We start from the raw sequence: 23,961 nt of genomic DNA, 5'->3' as shown, positions 1-23,961 counted from the left end.
AGATCAAAAGAGACAAAGAAGGCCATTACATAATGGTCAAGGGATCAATGCAACAAGAAGAGCTAACTATCTTAAATATATATGTACCCAATACAGGAGCACCCAGATTCATAAAGCAAGTTCTTAGAGACCTACAAAGAGACTTAGTCAATCACACAATAATAGTGGGAGACTTTAACACCCCACTGTCAACATCAGACAGATCAACAAGAAAGAAAGTTAACAAGGATATCCAAGAATTGAACTCAGCTCTGCACCAAGCAGACCTGATAGACATCTACAGAACTCTCCACCCCAAATCAACAGAATACACATTCTTCTCAGCACCACATCACACTTATTCCAAAAAAGGATAAGTTTTTTGTTATTGTTTTTATTTCTAGGAGAGTTCTAGGCCACCAGTAGTAGGTATGAACCATGAAAGCAAACTCTAAATGACTTTAAACCCCCATGTGATATAGCTTTCTTATATTTCCTGAATTCAATTATTTACACTTTCATGCCAGTTTGGCCAGGTTTTAAAAATTATTTTTTCATACTTAAGCAGCATTATTAGGTATTCTTACTCAGAAGTCTTTCTTTGCAGAGTTGTTCATCATATTCTCAGAAAAAGATGCAATGAAACAAAAACACAATGATGATTTTTTTAGGTATATTTTTTATTAAAAATGAAACAGCATATTTGAGCTCCCTAGAGCCAGAGGAAAATATTTAATCTAATAAATTAGGTAAATTTCCTCATTAAATAGAAAAAATGTGATAACTGGTACAACACTTTTACAAAATAAAATGCCAGTACCTTAATTAATCCAACAAAATATAGTAAGCCCTTTTTATGTGCTAGACATTACTCTACTTCTAAAGGATTTAGTATGAACAAATTAGCCAACACTAACTGCCTTTATGGAGATTACATTCTAGCAGGAGGAGGCAAACAATACCAGATAAGTAAAACAGGCAGTATATCTTGCTATCTTAAATGCTAGAAATCAAAGAAAGAGAAGTAGGTAGGTCTGGAGGATGTGGCTATGCCTATGACAAAGTAGTCAGGGATGGCCTTACTTTTTTTGGAGAGGCCTTTGGGCAAAACATGAAAATAGTGATGGATTGACGCCTGTAATCTCCAAAGAAAAACTTTCCAGGCATGTACACAGTTCCTGAGTTTGACATGTTAGGTTGGAAATGTCTATTAAAAATTAAAAATCCAGGTGGAACTGTTAATTAAGAAGTTGAACACAAGCTGGAGTTTTGGAGAATAACCAGTCTGGAGATAAAAGTGTGGAATCATCAATTAATGGTACTTAAAGTCATGATCTGGATAAAATTACCAAGAGAATGTTGTTTAGCCAGAGAAGAAATTAAAAACTTGATATCTGGGCCTACTCTAAGCCTAAGGCTCCCAGTAGGGATTTAAAAATTGTTTGCATATAGAAAGTGGTCTGGTTAAACAGTAGTGCTCTTCAAAGTGAGATTTTGAAAGTATTACAAAGTTATCTAGACCATAATTATTGGAGAATGTATGTATTATGATGGAGGGCAAAATCATGGGAGGAAAAGAGCTCAAGGAATAGAAAAGTGAATGGATTAAAAGATGATATCTATCCAAGATAAATATCACCAAAAACTATGAAAAGATTAGTGTTAGAGAAATTGACAAGGATCAGGGTCTACATTTCTTTAAAGGTATGCAAGCATGGATACAAATCAATAGATTACTATAAGAAGGAGAGGATATAGTTTGATGACATGAGATTCAAAGCTGAGCATGCTAGGGAAGAGGAAGGGAGAATGGTTTGGAAACAGCAATGAGGAGCAAGGAGGAAACCACCCCACCACCAGTCCCAGAGGTATGAGGCATGGGAGGAAAAAAACCCAGCACCACTTGAAAGGGTGGCAGGGGAAGAAATGTCTTCAGGGCACAGATTTCAGTTAAGCGAGGAAGGGGAAGGAAACACTCAGATGAGATTAAGGATTCAGAGTTTTTTGTTTGTTTGTTTGTTGTTTGTTTGTTTTTATACTTTAAGTTCTAGGGTACATGTGCATAACGTGCAGGTTTGTTACATATGTATACCTGTGCCATGTTGGTGTGCTGCACCCATCAACTCGTCAGCACCCATCAATTCATCATTTATATCAGGTATAACTCCCCAGTGCAATCCCTCCCCTCTCCCCACTCTAGGTGGGAACTGAACAATGTGTTCACTTGGACTCGGGAAGGATTCAGAGTTTTTGCTGGCTGAATTCAGGGAGCACAATGGATAAATTTCAGGAGCGGGATGGTTGAGGGGTGACATCAGAAAAGAAGATAAACAAAATTACATAGAGTTGGGTTTTAGTGATGCAGGTAGCCTGGAAGTCCTAGGTGTCTTGTGGAGACTGAGGTAGACAGAGCTTAAATACATAATGAGATCCATCTTAAGAGTCTAAAGGCTGTCAACTTGGCAAGTAGAGAGAAATAAAGAATCTTGCCAGGAGCTGACTTTAGGGGATCCCTCTTCTCTCCTGCCAATGACTATGTAGAGATGTTTTTAATATCTGAGAAGCAGCCATCCAGAAAGAGGAAATTTTCTAACTTTTTATCTCTTTCTTTGAGGGCTGTTTCATTCTTTCCTTGAGGATTACAGATGATGAAACTAAGCCCAGAGGTTTGAAGAGATTTGTACCAGGCCACACAGAGAGTTGGTTATTATGTAGAGCACTATTAGCTTTTTTTCTTTTGAAAAAGTCTCTTAAAGTGTTTCTCTTAACACAAGAGTTTCTGTCATGGGTCTATTTCCTTACAAAAGCTTTAAAATGATCAGTAAAGTGAACACTTGAGGAGTATCAATTTAAGAGTGGCCTACCAAATGTATCAAAATAGAAGAGCAAAAGGCAGAGTCAAGGTCTCTAGCAGGATAACATTGACAATAGCAAAAATAACAGAGTCCACAAAGGGCTATAGTTATTGTATTTACACAAAACCATAAACCTCACTTCCATTTCCTGAGTTCACAATGTGATAGCGAAAGTCCGCCAATGTTGTGATGGGCTATGTCTTGTGATTATAGTAATATGTCCTTTAGGACAGGATCAAAGCTAAATAATCAAACACCATGTTTTTGAGTATGTTATGCATTACAATTTATATGAATGTAGGAAGTTGTGACTAATTATGGTAGCTCAATTTTATTAAGCACCAGGAGGTACATTATGCACTTGACAAACATCATGTAAACACTTTGAGATTGGAATTGGTATTATCCCCCCATTATCCAATGAAGAAATTGAGTCACAGTGCAATTAAGTAACTTGGATAAGATTTGAAGCTAGAAACTGGTAAAGCCAGAATTTTAACCTCATTAGAGTAACTTCAGTGCTTTCACTATTAATTGCTGTACCATACTGCTTTAAAAGGCAAGGCTTCAAAATGAAATAGATAGATGATTTTTTTAATCAAATGGATAGAAATCATAACTTGCCTTATATCTTATGTTCTAATTTCCTTTTGTTTTTCCTTTAATAAGAATAATTATTTATTCTAAAGAAGAATTGAGGACCTCCAGTACCAAAATGGCAGCACAGAAGCAAGCTAGCATAACTCCCTAGAAAACCAAAAGCAAATATACAGCGCCAAGATTATTACCAGAAATATACCAAAATTCAAATACAAAAGTTATGAATACAAGTCAGTTACTGGGGCCACAAAGAAGTGAAAAAACTTCATGTAGGCAGTAAGAGAATTGGCACATCCCTAATGCCTCACCCTACATTCTACCTGGCACCAAGTGTGCAAAAAATACTCCCCAAAATCACTGTTTTGACTGGAAAAGTGAGATCAAAGTGAACAAACAGCTTACTCACCATCTTGGGTTCTCTGACCGGAGATCTGTCCCTCCCCTGGCCCATAGGAAGCATTATTAGTGCCTGAAAGAAGAAATATCCCTGAGGACAGGTAGAGACAAAGTAGAGATGCAGGACTACCATCTCCAGCTCTGGAAACTGCTCTATAACTTGGCCAAAGGCCAAATAAGAGTGACTTTTCAGCAGCACCACACTCTAGGAGGTATGTTTCACAAGTCCCATGGGTATAAACCTTTGCCAGCCTATCCCACTGCTGAGATATCCCCATTGGGACTTCCTGCACTTGGGAAGGGCAGCACTCCAAACACTTGCTAGAGCTGAGACAAATCTGGACTTAAGTGCTATCTAGAACTGAAAAGGAGGCAGTTGCCTGGCAGTAAAGAACCTATAACAAATATATCCAATAAAAAACAAAAGAAGCAAGACAGAGAAGACAAAAATAAATAAAATAATAATAAATAAGATCAAATTAATCTTACAATGAGAATTAATCTTACATAGACATACATCCACAAGTAACAACCACAAACAGGGAACCATGATTTCCCCAAGCAGACAAAGCAAAGCTCTAGCAACTGACCCTAATGAAATAACAATTGGTGAGCTCTTCAACAAATAACCAAAAACAGTAGTTTTAAAGAAACTTCATGATCTCCCGGATAACACAAGAAAACAATCCAGAAACTTATTAGAGAAATTTAACAAAGAGATTGAAATAATTTTTTAAAATTAAACAGAAATCTTGAAACTGAAAAATATATTTGCTGAACTGAAAAATTCATTAGAAGCTCTCAACAGAAAGGATCAAGAAGAGCAAAGAATCAGTGAACTCAAATATAGACTATTTGAAAATATATGGAGAAGAAAAAGGAATGAAAAGCAAGAAAGATCACCTAAAAGACATAGAAAATTACCTCAAAAGACCAAATCTAAGAATTATTGGTGTTTAAGAGGGAGGTCAACAAGAGCAAAGGGTAGAAAGTTTATTCAAGGAAATAACAAAAAACTTTCTAAAACTTGATTAAAGATAAATATCCAGGTACAGGAAGGTCAGAAAACACCAAACAAATTTGACTCAAATAAGACTACTCCTAGGCATATGCTAATCACACTCTCAAAGGTCAAGGATAAAGAAAGAATCCTAAAAGCAACAAGAGAAAAGAAGTAAATAACATATAAAAAAGCTCCAATTAATCTGGCAACAGACTTCTCAATGGAAATCATACATGTCAGGAGCGAACAGAATTACATTTTCAAAGTACTGAAACAGAAAAACTATTGCCAGCTAAGAATACTATATCCAACAAAACTACCCTTCAAATATAAAAGACAGATAAAGTCTTTCCCAGACAAGCAAAAGTGGAGATAATTCACTACCATAATACCCATCTTACAATAAATGTTAAAGGAAGTTCTTCAATCTAAAAGAAAAAGACACCAATGTGTTTTTAAAAAATGGAAGTTATAAAACCCACTGGTAAAATTATGTACAAGGACAAACCCAGAATACTATAATAATATAATTGTTATATGCAATCCACTCATAAATCAATCTGGTATGAGGTCCAAAAGACAAATCTAGCAACAACAATAGTTAGATTGACCTGTTAAGAGATTGATAATGTTTCAAAAAAAGACATACAAATGGCCAACAGGCATATGAAAAATGCTCAATGGAGACATGTGAATCAAAACTACAATGAAATATCATTTTACCCCAGTTAAAAATAGCTTCTATCAAAAAGACAGGCAATAAGAGATGCTGATGATATGAAGAAAGAGAAACCTTATACACTGTTGGTGGGCATGGAAATTAGTACAGTCATTATTCAGAACAGTATGAAGTTTCCTTACAATTGCTAAAACTAGAACTACCATATGATCCCGCAATTGCACTACTGGGTATATATTTTTTAAAAAGGAAATGAACATATCAAAAAGACATCTGCATTCCCATGTTTATTGTAGCACTATTCACAACAAAATATGAAATCAACATATGTGCCCATCAACAGATGAGTAAAGAAAATGTGACATATATTATGCACAATGGAATATTACTCTGCCATAAAAAGGAATGAAATCCTGTCATCTGTGACAACATGGAGGGAACTAGAGGTAGTTAAGTGAAATAAGCTAAGCACAGAAAGATAAATATTGTGTGTTCTCATTCATATGTGAAAGCAAAAAAAAAAGTAGATCTCAAACACAAACAGTAGATTTGTGGTTATCAGAGGCCAAGAAGGGCAGAGAGGAGAAAAGATGAAAAGAAGTTGATTAACAGATATAAATATATGGGTTGCCAGAAGAAATAAGACCTAGTGTTAGATAGATCAGCAGGATAACTACAGTTTACAATAATCTATCACATGTTTCAAAATAGCTAGAAGAGAAGAATGGAAGTGGTTCTATCATAAAGAGAAGATAAATATTTATGGCAAGGGATGTCCCAAGAACACTGATTTGATCTTTACAAATTACATGAATGCATTAAATAATCATGCATATCCCCAAACTATGTACATGTATTATTCATGAACTGTAAAAAAAAAAAAAAAAAAAAAAAGAATTGGATGATAATTTGAGTCCAGTAGATTACCATGTACCCCAGGGAAAACTGCAATATATACTTTTTTACTATTTATATATTATCTTGTCAAATAGACCTCAGTGACTATGTCAGATATTCATTGGAGGTATAAAGTATTACATAGAGTTATAATAATGATGTGGAGAATAAGCATTTTGTGCAGACGTTTTAGACTATAGCCTTAACATGAACTAAAATATTAACAACCATAAAAAGTATTCATTATTTTTCACCAAAGACACAAAGTGTTGACCACTGTTAAATGATTCCAAAAAAAATGAACATTTTTCACATTTTACTAATAGCTTACACAAAATAAGTTGCTGACCACAATCTTTCAGATATTTCTAGCCTTACTTTAAAAATATGTAATTATAAAAGGGTGGTATAGCTGAAAATAAAAACTTCATAAATGACAAATCAGTGAAAATCTCTATTCTTATCTGATTAAAGATATATTTCATTTTAAAGGAAAAAAGATCACCTAATCTATAGCATTTGGAAAGAATGGTTTTTATTGTAAGACTTTTTACTTTTTCTGCGTATTCAACCTTCCAGCTCTCCATGAAGTTATATGAGTATTGAGATACTTATAATATCATAAAACTAATAATTTCCTCAACAATTTGTTTTTAAAGCATATAAACTGAACTGCATAAAATGTTATTTATTTTGATGGTATCTCTGCAGTCCACATATAATCAGTTGTTTAAAAGAATTATAAAAAAAAATAGTATCTAGTATTTTATTTTCTCAGTTTCTTTTTTTCTTTAGCAGTTATTGAGTTTTAGCCTACTATGCAGAGACAGGCACACAGATAATATTGAAGTATACTTCACTTGGGTGGTTTTTCTTTTTTAATTTACATTTGTTCATTCATTTATCATATGGTTATTAGCACATACTATGTATGTGTCATGCACTGGAATAAGTATGAGGAGTCTTTTAGCTTCCATGAACTTATGGTTCAATTAATAAACATTTCACAATTCAGCAGAACATTTTTGCATGAGTAGAACCTTTAGAAAATTTCCAGACTTAACCACATGGGTGACTACCAATTCTGCCAGCCTTTTCCATTCACAATTTCATAACAATTTGTAGTTAATAACCAAGATTCTCTCAAATATTTTAGGAAAGTTTTCTACTTTTGTTTAGCATTAAATAAACTATGGTCTAGATCCTGTATATAAGTTCCATAAATACAGAAAAATAAGACTTAAATGAATTTCAACATCCAAACTAAAGCTATGAGAATTGCCAAGTCCTTCAAAGAGCTAAAAAGCTCCTCTGCAAGATGATGACGCAACTGATTCATGTGAGGTGAATGATACTTGAAGACTGAGGCTTTCATCAACCCTTCGGTCATCGTGAACAAATTCTAAATGTCACAGAATTAGTAGAACTTTAACTTATGGTAAACAGCTATAGAACACAGCTTTCAGGGAGATCAGATTTCAAGAGCCTTATTTATTACAACCATTAGACCCTAGCCTTGTATAAATATTTGCCTACATTTACTTCCACACATGTATATTCAATTTTAGAATCAACTGAGACCCATACATTATTGTATTGCTCTGGAACCTCAAATTATCTAATAAAGCCTTAAAAGAATTTAAGCTCTGAACTAATGTAACAATCAAAATTATAAAACACATCTATTGCATATCTTCAACATTTTGACAGCATATTCACAAATTTTAGTTTTGGTGAATATTGATTGGAATAATGAAAACGTGGTTCATAGAATTTGTGAGGAAGTGAGCTTCCAGTTAATGCTTGAGTTTCTTCTATAATAATCCAAGCAAATAAAAGGTGGTAAAATTATAAAGGGCATCTTATGCCAAAGTGCCTTGAGAACCCAAGGAGGAGTTTATTCAGCAAACTTTTAAAAATTTCTTCTGAAATCAGTAAAAGTTCCACTTTACAAAAAGAGTTTTCCCTTCATGAAGGCTGAAGCTCATGAGGAACAAGTCAAAAAGAGGGAAAACTAAAAAATAGTTGCTTTTAATCAATAGCCCCCTAGGTCTTTAAGCAGTTCAAGTTCCAGAGAGTTTCTCAGTCACACTTAAGGGACTTTAAAGAATCATCTATATTCTCTTTTAAAGAATTGTATTTTTTTAAAAACAACAATAAGTCAACTGTAAATAAACTTTTAAAATTATAAGAATTTATCTTTATAATTTACTACAACCTGCAATATTCATATTTTATTTATTTATTTATTTACGAAGCGGAGTCTCGCTCTGTCGCCCAGGCTGGAGTGCAGTGGCATGATCTGGGCTCACTGCAAGCTCCGCCTCCCAGGTTCACGCCATTCTCCTGCCTCAGCCTCTTGAGTAGCTGGGACTACAGCTACTCGCCCAACACCACGCCTGGCTACTATTTTGTATTTTTAGTAGAGACGGGGTTTCACCATGTTAGCCAGGATGGTGTCGGTCTCCTGACCTCGTGATGCGCCTGCCTCGGCCTCCCAAAGTGCTGGGAATACAGGTGTGAGCCACCGTGCCCAGCCAATATTCATATTTTTAAAAATCTAATCTCTCAATTTTAGATAAAGGCATGGAAAACTAGTTATTAATAGTTTCTTCCAAAATCTGTTTATCTTTGATGCAGTATTTGAAATGAAAATAAAGGAAATAACTGTTCAATACTAGTTGTTTCTGCATTTAAATGAATGCAAAATAATGAAAATGAATGTGCTGCTACCAATATGTATGTACAAGACTCACCAGGTTCTTTCGGAAGTTCCAAGGTAGAGGTCCCGGGTTGTAAGTAAAGATGGACAGGAAAGGGATAGAGTAATTCCAACATTCTGTTTCCAAAACATTAAGTTCGATCTTTAAGTGATTTAATAGTCTCTATTTTGTAATACAAATCTTCAACACTAAAGTTATAGAACTAAATGCTAATCATAGAAAACCACGTGTCTCTGGTCAACAGGAGTATACCTTTTGTTCCCTCAGTGCCTTACAGAGTAAATATTATTAAACAAAGACAAAATACTACCAAATTTTGCTGGTTCTGAGATGAATAACAAATAGGAACATTTGCTTTCCAAATGAGCCCAAACTAGCAAAAATCAGGAAAATGAACAAGCATCATATCTATCTATTTCCTCTGTGTTTTACAAGAGATTTTTAAGTAGCATGTTTTCCTAACATGATTTGGAGAGCTTCAATCCCAACAGCTGAATAAAGTCAAGTACCACATGGAAACTTTGGAAAATGTGAATAAGCAAAAAGAAAGAAAATAAAAATCTCCCCTAATCTTATTACCCTGATATTTTAGTAATAATTGCAAACCCTTCAATGCTTCCTGTAGGCCAGCATTTAAGGCACTATTCTAATCCTTTTTGTATGTTTTATCTGATTTATTCTTCAAAACACGCATATAGGTACTTACTATTATGATACTCATTGTATAAATTAAGAAACTAAGACATTTAGGGGTTATGTAGTATACAGTTCAGATTATTCCAGCTAGAAATGGGTGGGGTCAGGATTCAAACTCAGGCAGTGGGACTTCAGGAACCATATTACTATTTTATACTGATTTCATTTGACATGATTAGCATGTGGAATATGTCTCATGCCTTTTCTATGTTTAAATGTACATAAATGCACACAAAATTTTAAACTATTATTTTGCACCTAATATATAATGGAGATCTTTCTTTAAAAATGTACAAAGGTGCACACTGTTATTTTGACCCATTACATAGAATTCCAAGTTATTTTGGCCCATTACATAGAAATTCATTGTATAGATTTTAACATACTGATCGCTTATTTACCAGTCTTCTTCTATGGGATATATTTGTTGGTTCTGCTTTTGTGTTGTTTATAAACAAGGATGAAAATCTTTGAACATTCATATTTGTGCAACTGTCCAATTATTTTCTTGTGTTACTATAAATGCCCAGAAATTAAAATGTTGGTTAAAAGTTATATACATCTTATATAAATTTCTAGAATTTTAAAACATTTGCCCAGAAAGAAGCATGGTCTATGAAGGAGGAGACTCTTCAGAGATTTACATATGGCACATAGTAGACACTCAATAGATAGTAAAGAAATAACTAAGGATAGGATCTATTAATTTAACTGTCACTCATGTGGTCATGCCCATGGAGTTGGCCAAAGGGCTGAGGTATGCCTTAAGTTGTATCAAGAGAAATTAGAGAGACGTGAGTATGCAGTCAGTTTTATAAAATTCCATTTGAAATTCTAGAACTTTTTATATATCACCAAGAATGGGGCCAAATTCCATTGATCAGGCAAAATTTCCTTTGCTTTCTAATATCTGGTCCATGGATAAGTGTTATTTAATTTCCAAGTTAGAACTAATTATGTATTTTCAATTATTCCCCACTAATGGAAGATTCTAATGGAAAGAAACCATTCAACCACTGAAGCAAAATATTTCACAGACATTAAGATGAAATGGCAGTTGCTTCACACAAATGTGAAATGCCATAAGGGATTCTATCATTATTGTATAATACCCTCATTATGTTATTAAATTGATCAGAATAACCTAAACATGAATTGTCATGTAACACAGGAAACTCACTGATCACAAAACTAGGTGAAGAAGGCCAGGCTCACTTGCCTGAATTACAGAATGCATTTACTGAAATGCAGTTGTCATACCTTCAAATGCACCAAATAATATCAACTAAAAATTAGCACTAGTAAATAAGTGATTCATAAATGAATTTTATTGATGGGAAATTAAAATTTGGGATGAACCCATATTTATCATCATCATAAAGGATATTTTAAAGTAGGACAATCTTTGAATTTAGAATTCAAAGGCACATTGAAGAACTTTACTTTCTTAAATTTATATTGAAATTGTAAAAGTATTCAATTGTGTTTTCCCACCACAGTTCAAAAATAGACAAGTTTAGAAGAGGGAAGAAATCATATATTTAAAAGATTTGATCATATTCATGTTTTGCTCAAGGAAATTTCTTTTGTTGGGCCAATATTTCAATAGTCATCCCAAAAATATTATAGTCATCTTAGCAATCACTATTTTTCAAGGCATCTTCAGGATAATTATAAGTTGTTTATATACAACTTTTCTCACAGGGGTCTATTTAACTTGAACAAAAACCTTTTGGGAGTTTCATGAAGAGCTGGGTCATTCATACTAATTACTCCTAGAGTCTGTCCCTGCATTGTTAACAATCTCATACCTAATTTCCCAACTGATTATATTATATTTTCTTCTGCTTATATTCTTATTGCTGTTTCCTTATCTTCATTATGTGGTGAACTAGATTTCAAAAAAAATTTTGGTCTAGTGACATTCTATTTGTCTAGTTAAGCTCAGGTTTCCAAAAGTCCTTAGTCACCACATCCCAAAACACTTATTTGTCTTTTCCCTGGCATTCCCATCACACTTCTAACATTAATGAAATGAAGCTAACTGTTAAAGTGGGAAACAAGTTACCACCATCAACTAGCTATAAATAAAGACAAGACAGCCCAGGTGTATTGAAGTTCAGGCTTTATATGCCCTGGGCTGTCATTGGAAGTACATGCACTTGCTCTTAATTTCAAAGGATGTTGATCCTCCTCATTAAGCAGGACATGTTTTCATTAAAAATGGGAAGTTAGGGTGTCAAGGGATCTTTATCTTCTACCAGTTGCAGAAGAAACAATTCTTCGGGAAATAGTCAACTCTCTTGAGAAAGACGTTATACTGAAAGATATTATACCCGATCAGATTTATTAATAAGTGCTTCGCTTGTCCCTAAAACATGACTATTCTGCCATGGCTTACCAGCCTCATCTAAAGATACTGAAAATGATTTTCAAATCAGTTAACCTTTTCAGTTAGTAAAAGCTGACTTGAAATTTTAAACAATTTGGCTAAATTGCTATATTAATTACTCTTTTAGGAGCTACCAATTTGCTAGACCAATTTGGATCTTAAGTTAAAATGGGTAATTTAAAGGCAGAAAAGAAATTTATAAAAATTTGTAAGTTTCCAATATAATAATTTCTTTTCCTTTGAAAGTAATATCTTCCCTTATCATGGGTATAACCAAACCTTTAGTATTAAGGCTGTGTATATATTTCACTCTTTCAAATTTGAGTACTGTATTACACTTAAGCCAAGAAAGTGGCTATCCTGAGCATGGATCTTCTAGTGTTAAACACATAGTTCACAACTTAAATGTTGGAAGACCCACAAAGTTCTTCATAGCCTTGCCAGCATTTCCTCAACTAACTTATAGCTGTGCCAATCACCCCAAATTTCTGACCATGTTATAATATCAATGAATTATTGTGAAACAAGCTACTGAAAACTACATTTAGCAGAGAAGTATTTACTGTCTGTAAGTATAAATGTTCTTACAAAATATGTGCTGAAGAGCTTAGAGGTTCTGTATGTAGCTTCAGGGACAACTATTGTGTATGTAATTTTAAAGTTATCTTGAAGACGTTGATGCTATTTCATGCAATTCAGAAAAGGAACTGACCCATCTCCAGACAGTTTTGGAAAGCAGAGGCAATGCTTAGAATTCCTATGTTCAAACTATGTTCTGTAGAATCAGCCTCACCTTCTGTTAGAAAAAGACTAACCTTTAATTATTAGATTTAGAAAGGAAAATTATAACTTACTCTGCTCCATAATTGCTGCAGATGAGTTATTAAAATTCTAAACTTATGTAATATTATCATAAAATATGGCATTTTTTTCTCAGGAAAGCCACAAATGGGATTCAAGCTTATGCACTATAAAACCCAGATGGTTTACTTAACTACTCAGACATCCTCCAGTTCAAAAGTTAATTGAACTGAAAACAAAAATTTTGATAATTGATATGCTTTGAGGAACTCAAGCAGAACAATAAATTAGCTTCATGTATGGGGCGTTAATAGATAAACTTGAGAGACCATGACAATTGGTCAGGGAATATTGACAAAGTAGAAGAAAATATATATTTTCTATAGTTTAACTAATTATACATTACCTGGACTCCTCAAAGTGCTGTTGCTTTGCTGTCTCCATTTTTTTACTCACTGGTTCAATAATAGTCATGATTTTATCCAATTTAACTTGTCCTGAAATTTTGTTAAAGTTTTAATTGCATACTATTAGTTTTCAAGTTGTAAAGGCATTTTTTGAATTCAGTTGCAAATGACAGATTTTTAATAACAAGAGCTATAATCTTTTAAAATGTTACTAACACAGAGATACTAAAAAACACAGTTGAGTAGTTTTCTTCACTCCATGCTACTCAGAGGCTTTGCAATTACTAAACTTTAGGACTGAAAATTATAGTGCAAATGAACTACATATATCAGAAAGGAAACTGCTCTCAGAGAAATGGCTGCAACAGCATAGCATATACCAATGAATACAAACAGCCTCATTTGTACATATCAGTATTATTATAATCGTCACAAAGCTTAGTTCTTACAGAAGGGGCTGCTATTTTAAAATAATTTGGCAAATCATTAGTTCCCATAAATAGGAACACAAAGTGCTCCAAAAATCTCATTATTTGATAGAGTAAGATTAAAGTCCACAAAAGGCAAAGGTTCTACTTTTTAAAAAACCTAATTCTTCAAGTGTAAGGAGAAATGTACATGAGTGTTTTTAAAATACCCATTACTTTCTATTGTGCACAGATAATGGAACAAATATACAGTTTGAAATATTATAAAAAAAATTATCAGGTAACTATTGAGCACCTTCTAGCTACTAGCTCAGATATATTATTATTAAAAGATATCCAGAACACATGAGAGAAAACCCTCTGCTTTAGAAAATTACAGGCTAGTTGGATCTCAATGTCAACAAAAAGAAGAGCATACTAGACTGAATTATGTAACGTATATTCAAAATGTACATTCAGAGAACATAAAATTTTTGTAGAAATGGAAAACAGAATATTAATATTGATTAACTATGGTCGGCCTTCGGTATTCTCAGGTTGTGCATCTGCAGATTCAACCAACCACAGATTGACAATATTCAGGAAAAAAAAGAAACATTTAAAAATACATTACAACAAAAATAATTTAAATTTAAAAACAATATACTGTGAAAGCTATTTGCATTGAGTTTATGTACCATTCAGTATTATAAGTAATCTAGAGATTGTTTAAGAAGAAATTGATGCCAATCATTTTGACACTATTCCACAAGAATAGTGTGGAATATCCCTGATGAACATAGATGCTAAAATCCTTAACAAAATACTAGCTAACTGAATCCAACAACATATATAAAAGATAATCCACCATGATCAAGTGGGTTTCATACCAGGGATGCAGCGATGGTTTAACATATGCAAGTCAATAGATGTGATACACCACATAAACAGAATTAAAAACAAAAATCACATGATCATCTCAATAGATGCAGAAAAAGCATTTGACGAAATCCAGCACCTCTTTATGATTAAAACTCACAGCAAAATCTGCATACAAGGGACATACCTCAATGTAATAAAGGCCATCTATGACAAACCCACAGCCAGCATAATATTGAATGGGGAAAAGTTGAGAGCATTCCCTCTGAGAACTGGAACAAGACAAGAATGCCCACTCTTACCATTTCTCTTCAACATAATACTGGAAGCACTAGCCAGAGCAATCAGACAAGAGAAAGAAATAAAGGGCATCCAAATCTCTAAAGAGGAAGTCAAACTGTCACTGTTTGCTGAAGATATGATCATTGACCTTGAAAAATCTAAAGACTCCTCCAGAAAGTTCCTAGAACTGATAAAAAAAAAAATCAGCAAAGTTTCCAGATACAAGATTAATGCACACAAACCAGTAGCTCTTCCATACACCAACAGCGCCCAAGCAGAAAATCAAATAAAAAACTTAACCCCTTTTACAATAGCTGCAAACAAAAAACAAAACACTTAGGAATATACCTAACCAAGGAGGCAAAAGACCTCTACAAGAAAAACTACAAAACACTGCTGAAAGAAATCATAGATGACATAAAAAAATGGAAACACATGCCATGCTCATCATCTTTCACAGAATTTCTTAAAAAACAATTCTAAACTTCACAGGGAACCAAAAAGAGCCCACATAACCAAAGCAAGACTAAGCAAAAAGAACAAATCTGGAGGCATCAGACTACTTGATTTCAAACTATACTATAAGGCCATAGTTACTAAAACAGCATGATACTGGTATAAAAATGGCACATAAACCAGTGGAACAGAATAGAGAACCCAGAAATAAACCCTAATATTTAAAGCCAACTGATTTTCAACAAAGTAAACAAAAACAAAGTGGGGAAAGGATACCCTTTTCAACAAATGGTGCTGGGATAATTGGCTAGACACATGTAGGAGAATAAAACCAGATCCTCATCTTTCACCTTATACAAAAATCAACTCAAGGTGGATTAAGGGCTTACATCTTAAAACCTGAAACTATAAAAATTCTAGAAGACACCATTGGAAAAACCCTTCTAGACATTGGCTTAGGCAAGGATTTCATGACCAAGAACCCAAAAGCAAATGCAATAAAAACAAAGGACACATGAACACATATGTTTATTATGGCACTGTTCACAATAGCAAAGACTTGGAACCAACCCAAATGCCCATCAATGACAGACTGGATAAAGAAAATGTGGTACATATATGCCATGGAATACTATGTAGCCAGAAAAAGGAATGAGTTCATGTCCTTTGTAAGGACATGGATGAAGCTAGAAACCATCATCTGCAGCAAATTAGCACAGGAACAGAAAACCAAACACTGCATGTTCTCACTCATAAGTGGGAGTTGAACAGTAAGAACACATGGACACAGGGAGTGGAACATCACACACCGGGGCCTGTGGGGGGTGGGATAACATCAGGAGAAATACCTAATGTAGATGACAGGTTGACAGGTGCAGCAAACAACCATGGCACATGTATACCTATGTAACAAACCTGCACATTCTGCACATGTACCCCAGAACTTAAAGTATAAAAACAAAAATTAAGAAAAGATAAATATTTGGGATGTAATTAACTAAATAACTTTTGCACAGCAAAAGGAACAGTCAGCAGAGTAAACAGACAATCCATAGAGTGGGAGAAAATCTTCACAATCGATGCATCTGACAAAGGACTAATATCCAGAATCTGCAACAAACTCAAACAAATCAATAAGAAAAAAACACAAAATCCCATCAAAAAGTGGGCTAAGGACCCAAATAGACAGTTATCAAAAGAAGATATACAAATGCCCAACAAACATATGAAAAAATGCTCAACATCACTAATGATCAGGGAAATGCAAATCAAGGCGACAATGTGATACCACCTTAACTCCTGCAAGAATAGTCATAATCAAAAATTAAAAACAGTCGATGCTGACGTGGATGCAGTGATCAGGGAACACTTCTACACTGCTGGTGGGAATGTAAACTAGTACAGCCAGTATGGAAAACAGTGTGGGGATCCCTTCAAGAACTAAAAGTAGAGCTACTGTTTGATCCAGCAATCCCACTACTAGGTATCTACCCAAAGGAAAAGAAGTCATCATACGAAAAAGATACTTGTATATGCATGTTTATAGCAGCACAATTTGCAATTGCAAAATCATGGAGCCAACCCAATGCACATCAATCAACAAGTGGATAAAGAAACTGTGGTATATAAATATATAATGGAATACTACTCAGCCATAAAAAGAAATGAATTAATGGCATTTGCAGCAACCTGGATGAGATTGGAGACTATTATTCTAAGTGAAGTAACTCAGGAATGGAAAACCAAACATCAGATGTTCTCACTGATATATGGGAGCTCAGACATGAGGATGCAAAGGCATAAGAATGATACAATGGACTTTGGGGACTTGGGGGGACAGGTGGGAGGGGGTGAAGGATAAAAGACTACAAATAGGTACAGTGTATACTGCTCGGGTGATGGGTGCACCAAAATCTCACAAATCACCACTAAAGAACTTAACATGTAACCAAATACCACCAGTACCCCAATAACCTATAGAAAAAGTAAATAAATTTTAAAAAATAAAATATATGGGAAGATGTGCATAGGTTATGTGCAAATACATACTACATATCTTATCAGGGACTTGAGCATTCTCGGATCTTCAAATGATGGAGGTAGGGGAGGTCCTGGAACCAGTTCCCCAAGTATACTGAGCAAAGGCTGTATTTATAAGGTACCAGAAGTATTGGTTAGCATTCCCTGTGAATTATCTCATGTAAGTTTCAACAGTTTTATTCTGTTTTTGTTTTTGTTTTTGTAAAGTACTGTGATTAGTCGGTTTACTCAGAGAAGCAATTTTCCCAAGATCCTTTAACTTGGAAGGTACAGAGCCAGGACTCCATTCTTTTTCACTGTGCTCTACACTGCCCCCTGGAACTTGTGGGTCTTCAGGGGATTCATCAGTAAAAGTGGGTAATTTCTGCCTTGTTTACTTCAGAAGGTAATGATAAAGCTCAGAGGACACACTTTATATAAAGACACATTGTATGTTAACTGAAATCATATTAAGGTGAAGGAGAATTTTTGAGTCTTAAAAATAGAAACATTAAAATATGTGCCACATGCCAAGTGTGCTAATTGCTATATATGGATTATCATGTTCTATTCTTAGAGCCATCCCATAGATTAAGTACTATTACTATCTCCATTTTACAGATGAGGAAATGGAAGTAGAGGTATGATTATTTTCCCCAAGATTAGACCATTAGCAAAAGGTAGAGATGATATTCAAACCCAGGCAGATAGCCCCTGGAACCTGAATTCTTAATCACTCTGATGCTCAATATGCCTGTTTGTTTATTGTACTTATTTTATAGAATATTTACTTAGTTAAAATTGCTATGCTGACTTCTGCAAGGGGAGCAGTGTAGAATATAATGGTTAATAAAGCATTATTGCTACCCTCAATGGACAGTATAACAGTGAAAATCACTGCAGAAAAGTGAAGGAGAAAAAGGATGGGGCAAAGGTGATGGGACGTGCAATCTGGAGATATAAAGAGTGAATTTTACAGCAATGGTAAAGAAATTAACCTTGCAATGAAATAAAATCATAGAAGCTAAAGAAAGCATTAGGATTTAGTGAAATTTTTGTTGTTGTTTTATTTTTCAAGGCAGGAGGTTTTCAAGTCAATAGGAAAGAAGCCAATATAGATTAAGAGATTACAGATGCTTACATTTGAACACACTTGGAATTGAATACATGACCAGGGAACAGGTTCACTGCATACCTAGGAAGGATGTGATGAAGTTCACAAGTGAAGGTATTATTTAAGGATAATATTATTTTGAAAGCAACATTATGAAAATAAATTTTCACTAATGAGGAATTCATATTTGTAAAATACACATATATGTATAAAACACACATATATGTGTATCTTGGTTTATTTATTTGCAAATGCGCAGGAAAGATATGGAAGAATGCATACTACAGCAGAGACAATTAGTACTCACCAACTTATCCATGTGCTTCCCTGTATTTCCCACATCCCTTTACAATTACTTTGATGACATGTGATTAAACTCTAACCAATGAGATGTGAGCACATTAGGTGTGAGCCACTACCAGACCTGGGCCTTAAATTTCTCCAGCCCACTCTTTCCCTGCCACAGTGGCCCAGGAAGCCTGTATACCAAATGGCAAAACTACAAGGTAAACTGTCGTTCACACTGTGATTGATGTAGGGGGATAAATAAGTCTTTATGAAACACGAAGCCACAGAGAATCTAGTGTTCATTTATTACTCAATAGAGCCCAACCTTTCTTGTCTAATATTTACACCAAACTAAGACCATCAACAGTGTCTATCTTTGGAAGGAAGGGGAAAATGTAGTATTGTTAGGACTTTCCCTTTCAACACTATATATGTAAGCATTTTTTTAAATCTTTATAATGAGCTTGTGTTAATACAATAATTAAGAAAAAGATATGTCTATTTTAGAGAAAAGAAACCTATTAAATACTTTGGGTATAATCCATTTAAGTGCTAAACTAAAAGCCCTCTATAGTACCATTTAACTAAGTCATATTAGGACTGCATCCAACATACAAAATAAATGCAGATACACTCTTTTAAAAGTAGTATATAGAGTTAAAAGAGATCTCTAAAAAGGCAATTAAAACATATGAAAATCCAACATTGCTGCAGATAAACGTTTAGATGGAAAATTAGAGTTAGTGTGTGACTTTAGGCCCAATTATAACATCTCTGAGTTTCTAACTATTGCTTATGTAAAATCTAGTTGATAAACCAATTCCACCAAAATAGAATTTCAGTTCTGGAATATAAATTATAAATAACTTCTGATTAGAACACTCATTCAAAGAGAGACCAACAGGGAGATCAGGGCACAAAAAACAGAGGTAGAGTTATGAATTCTTAGAGGTTTTACAATGAAGTTAAACAAAAGGAAGGTAAGACATTAAAACTGCCAACTTAGGTATAAGCTGACAGGCTAAAAAGAAAAACAACAACAACACAAACTGCCAACCAAAAGACTTTAGTCTCTAACGCTACTTACTATGTGCGCCTCAGAGTCCAGCTGGAATTAATTATTCATTCACCTGAGCTCAATCGTTTGTTCACCTGAAATCAATCATCCATTCAATTTCATTCACTTCTGACAATTGTGCCTTTGTCCTTCATGGGCTTATTTTGCTTTGACCACCTCCAGCTGTTGTGTGTTCCCCAAAGCGATTTCTTTCCTTGGCTACCTTCTAACCCTTAACTTGAATGATATGGTCCATGACCTTGGCTATATTTATTACCTCAATGTACACAAATCTGTATATCTTGCTAAGACCACTCTTGAGATCCAAATTTGAATAGCCAACTATCTCCATCTCAATCAACATGTCCCTCTCACACTTAATGACACTGCTGTCCATCCATAAGCCTGAAAGTCATCTCCCCTATTCACCCCCCCTCAATCCCCTAATAGAGTCATTTAATCCCTTCCATCCTTTCCCACTCATACTCTCTCAGTTCAGACCCTTATCATCTTTCATCTGGTACATTAACAGCTTCACTTGGATTCCTGAATCCAGCCATGAAACTCTAACCTATCCTCCATACTTTCCAAAAATAATCTTTCATTTCCAATTATGGAATTTTAAATTATCATTGTGTTATTGTTTTCTGATTTAATGTCACAGTAATCAGAGAACAGGTTTTGTATAATTCCAATTGTTCGAAATTTGTTGACTCCTACTTTATATACCCTTGTGTAGTCAATTTTCATAATGCCCCATATTTGTCTGAAAATAATGTATATTCTTTAATTCTTAGGAGCAGTATCTTATATCTACCTGATAAATCAATTTGTTAATTTAGTTGTTCTCCATTTTGCTAGTCATTTCAAGACTCAGCACAAAGGATATTCTCTAATCTATCTTAACACTGAAATGATTTTCAGCACTCATTGTTTGGTTGGCCCACCATCCCTTTACTAATCTGTAAACTCTCTGATCATGTGGACTAGGACTTATTTCCCTTGAATCCTCGGCACTTCCTTATAGTACCCAGAACATTCAACAAACATTTGTTATAAGAATCAATAAATAAAACATGTAATACCTCTTACTCAGTTACATAGATTTTTCAGTATCATTTTTATGTTTGCCAGTGTCATGGATTAATTTCTTTCCATTACTTTCTCGGACACCGTAGATACTATATACATACTTGCTTCCACTAATTCCCACTGCTCTCCTGACCTTCATAAAGAATGCCTATTTCTCCCCTTCCTTCCACAAAAAAATAAAAAAACAAAAACAAAAACAAAAACCAGCATCTCTATTTCAGGTTGTCAAAATCATCTATGTTAAATAACACTAATGTGTTATCGGAAACTAATTTTCTAGAATTTAAAGCTCAAACAAATTGGAAATTCAGTGTCAGAAAAGGGAGTGTGTTCCTTATCACAGATATTTGTTAGCAGAAAATTTCAGAAGAACATTGTAGAGGGGATTTTATGTTGTGAAAATAGTCGGGCTAGAAGAGCTTTAAGGTCTCTTCTACATAAAGACTTACTACTATGAAAGTGCTTCAGGTCGGTAAAATGGTTTTCATTCAAACAATGAGAGATTTTATATTTTGTACACTGAATAATTATAAAATGATTTTCTCACCTTTCTCTCTTTTTAAGATCCACTATTTAAATTTTATTTAATTTCATATGAATTATAATGAAACTTAAAAATTTTAAAGTTTCAAATTTATAGACAGATTCATTAGTCAAAAATGACAGATTGCAATTTACTGACATTTCACATTCTAGTGTGTGGGCTGGGTAGATGTCATATAATTTTCTACTGTTGGAATTTCAAGCACATGTGTGTTATATAGAATGCCAATTCCTCACTTGACTGTGAACTCTGACGGTTTCTTGAGGATAGACATTGTGTTTTTATGCATCCATCCATTTATTCAATCATTCATTCAACACATATTTACTGAATACCTACAATGTGACAGGCAGTCTGCTAGGCACTAGGAATGCAAAAAAAGAACTCGGAGATTATGAAGTCAACATTCTTAGGAATGAAATTAACTACAAATAATTACATAATTCCCAATACAGTGCTATGAAACTTTATTTTCATTATCTCATGAATTTAAAACAAGGAATGAAATGCACCCTTCAGCTTTTGGAATTGGGAGGTCATTGGACAATTTAATGGAAGTAGAAGAAAGGTTTCTTTGGGTCAAAGGAATAATACTATTGGAGGTAATAAATGTAGACTCCTTTTTCAAGAGGTATGTGGTTTGAAGAAACAGACAGCAATGAAATGATCACCACAGAAACAGAAGTTTGAGAAAGTAAATTATAGTGTCCATATATTTTTAATATGAGAGAAACTTTAGTATGCTTATAGGTTACAGGAAAGGAGAGTATGGAGATATAAAAGAGGACAAACAATACATAATAGATGGGATAGGTTCCTGACAGAAAAGGGACAGAATGAGATAGAATTAATACCTGAAGAGGCATCTTCTAAAACCACAGACAAGATTTCGGGTGGCTATTAGTAAGTTTCCAGTGAGTTCACCATGAAGACATTTATTTTCTCTATGAAGTAGGAGGTAAGGTCATTTACTGAGGGAAGCAGGCAGAGATTTGATAAGGGTTGTGGAGGTCTGGGCTAAATAGTAAGTGAGATGGGTAAAATAATTGAAAAAGGCCAAATGAAAGATTTTTAACTTAGATTACTACTTAATGCAGTCATAATCATAGCTAGCATTTGAAATGAAACACAAACCTTCTCTTCCTATTGTTCAGTTTCTCCACACTTCATAGCAAAATGTTTAGACTGGTTGTCTACATATATTGTTTGCTCTTTCTCACTCCATTTTTTTGTCCCTACACTCCCAATCTACCTGGTACAGTGGTTGCTCTGTGGAAACTGCTCTCATCAAAGGTACAATGACTTCCATGGTAGCACACCCAATGAACAAGTATTTGTCAACCTTTTGCTGAGCCTTCACAGCAGCACTCAGTGATAATGATGATTTTCTTTTATGAAGATTCCAACACTTTCTCCTAGAGTTCCTCCTATGATGCTGCTTCTCATTGTCAATCTCTTTTACTGACTCTCCTTCTTCTATCAGACCTCCAATGAATGAAGTGTCTTAAGTCTCTGTCTTAAGCCTTTTTGTTTATGTTAACACCACTTATTCTTTAGGAAATTTCATCCAGTTCCATCCATGGCTTTAAATAATGCTCATATACCAAAGACTCCAAAACTTTATTCTCCAGCCCACACCTCTCCTCGAAATTTCAGACTTACATATGCATTAATTAGTATTTCAAATATAACACATTTAATGGAATTCTTGATTTCCTCTCTAAAAAAAGTTCTTTCTTATTTTTCTCATGTCAGTAAATGACACTATACAGCTACTTTTTCAAACCAGAAACTCATTATCTACCTCTCAGATTTGTCCATTTCTCTTCACTTTACCAAACACTACAATTGTCACAATAACACTGTATAACAAATCGAATCAAAACTCAGCAGTTTACAAGTTTAGATTTCTCTTGCTTATAGTCATTTGAATGAGCCAGAGCAGTTCTGCTTCAGGCTATGAGTCAGCTGGCTTAGAGGGATCAGGCTAGATAGGTGCCACCACCTGGGGCATGGTCTTTTCTTGGTAGATCAAAAAGTGTAAGAGACATGATAAACTACTATGTACATTTAAAGTCACTGTCTGCATCACGCCTTCTCATATTCCATTAGCCAAAACAAGACAGGGTCGATCTCAAATTTAGTGAAGCAAGAAAATATACTCTAAACCAAGGGGGAGGCAGAAAGAAAAGGTGGAACAATAACCCAATCTAAGCCATCACTATCTCTTTCCTGGATTGAAAAATCACTTTCTCTGGTCTTCCCTCTGTCCTCTGTTTATTCCATCCTACAGAATAGAGGCCTGCATATCTTTTAAAAATTGAAATCTGATCAAAACATTCATCTTTAAATCATTCAATGACTTTCTACTACTCTTAAATAGATCAATTATTTG

At 34.4% G+C, this 23,961-nt stretch overlaps 1 protein-coding gene across 1 annotated transcript in view; it reads right to left on the bottom strand.

Moving 5' to 3' along the window:
- IQCM (IQ motif containing M) overlaps window positions 1–23,961 on the bottom strand; it is a 381,316-nt gene that overhangs the window by 310,614 nt on the left and 46,741 nt on the right. The window contains 2 exon segments of the mRNA XM_026454113.1: window positions 9,166–9,273; window positions 13,423–13,518. Coding sequence (XP_026309898.1) covers window positions 9,166–9,273; window positions 13,423–13,518 — 204 coding nt within the window.

This window comes from Piliocolobus tephrosceles, chromosome 3 (genome assembly GCF_002776525.5).
Source record: "Piliocolobus tephrosceles isolate RC106 chromosome 3, ASM277652v3, whole genome shotgun sequence".
In the NCBI taxonomy this organism is placed as follows: domain Eukaryota; kingdom Metazoa; phylum Chordata; class Mammalia; order Primates; family Cercopithecidae; genus Piliocolobus; species Piliocolobus tephrosceles.
Note: the sequence above shows the minus strand (reverse complement) of the source record. Positions and strands in the feature narration are given on the sequence as shown.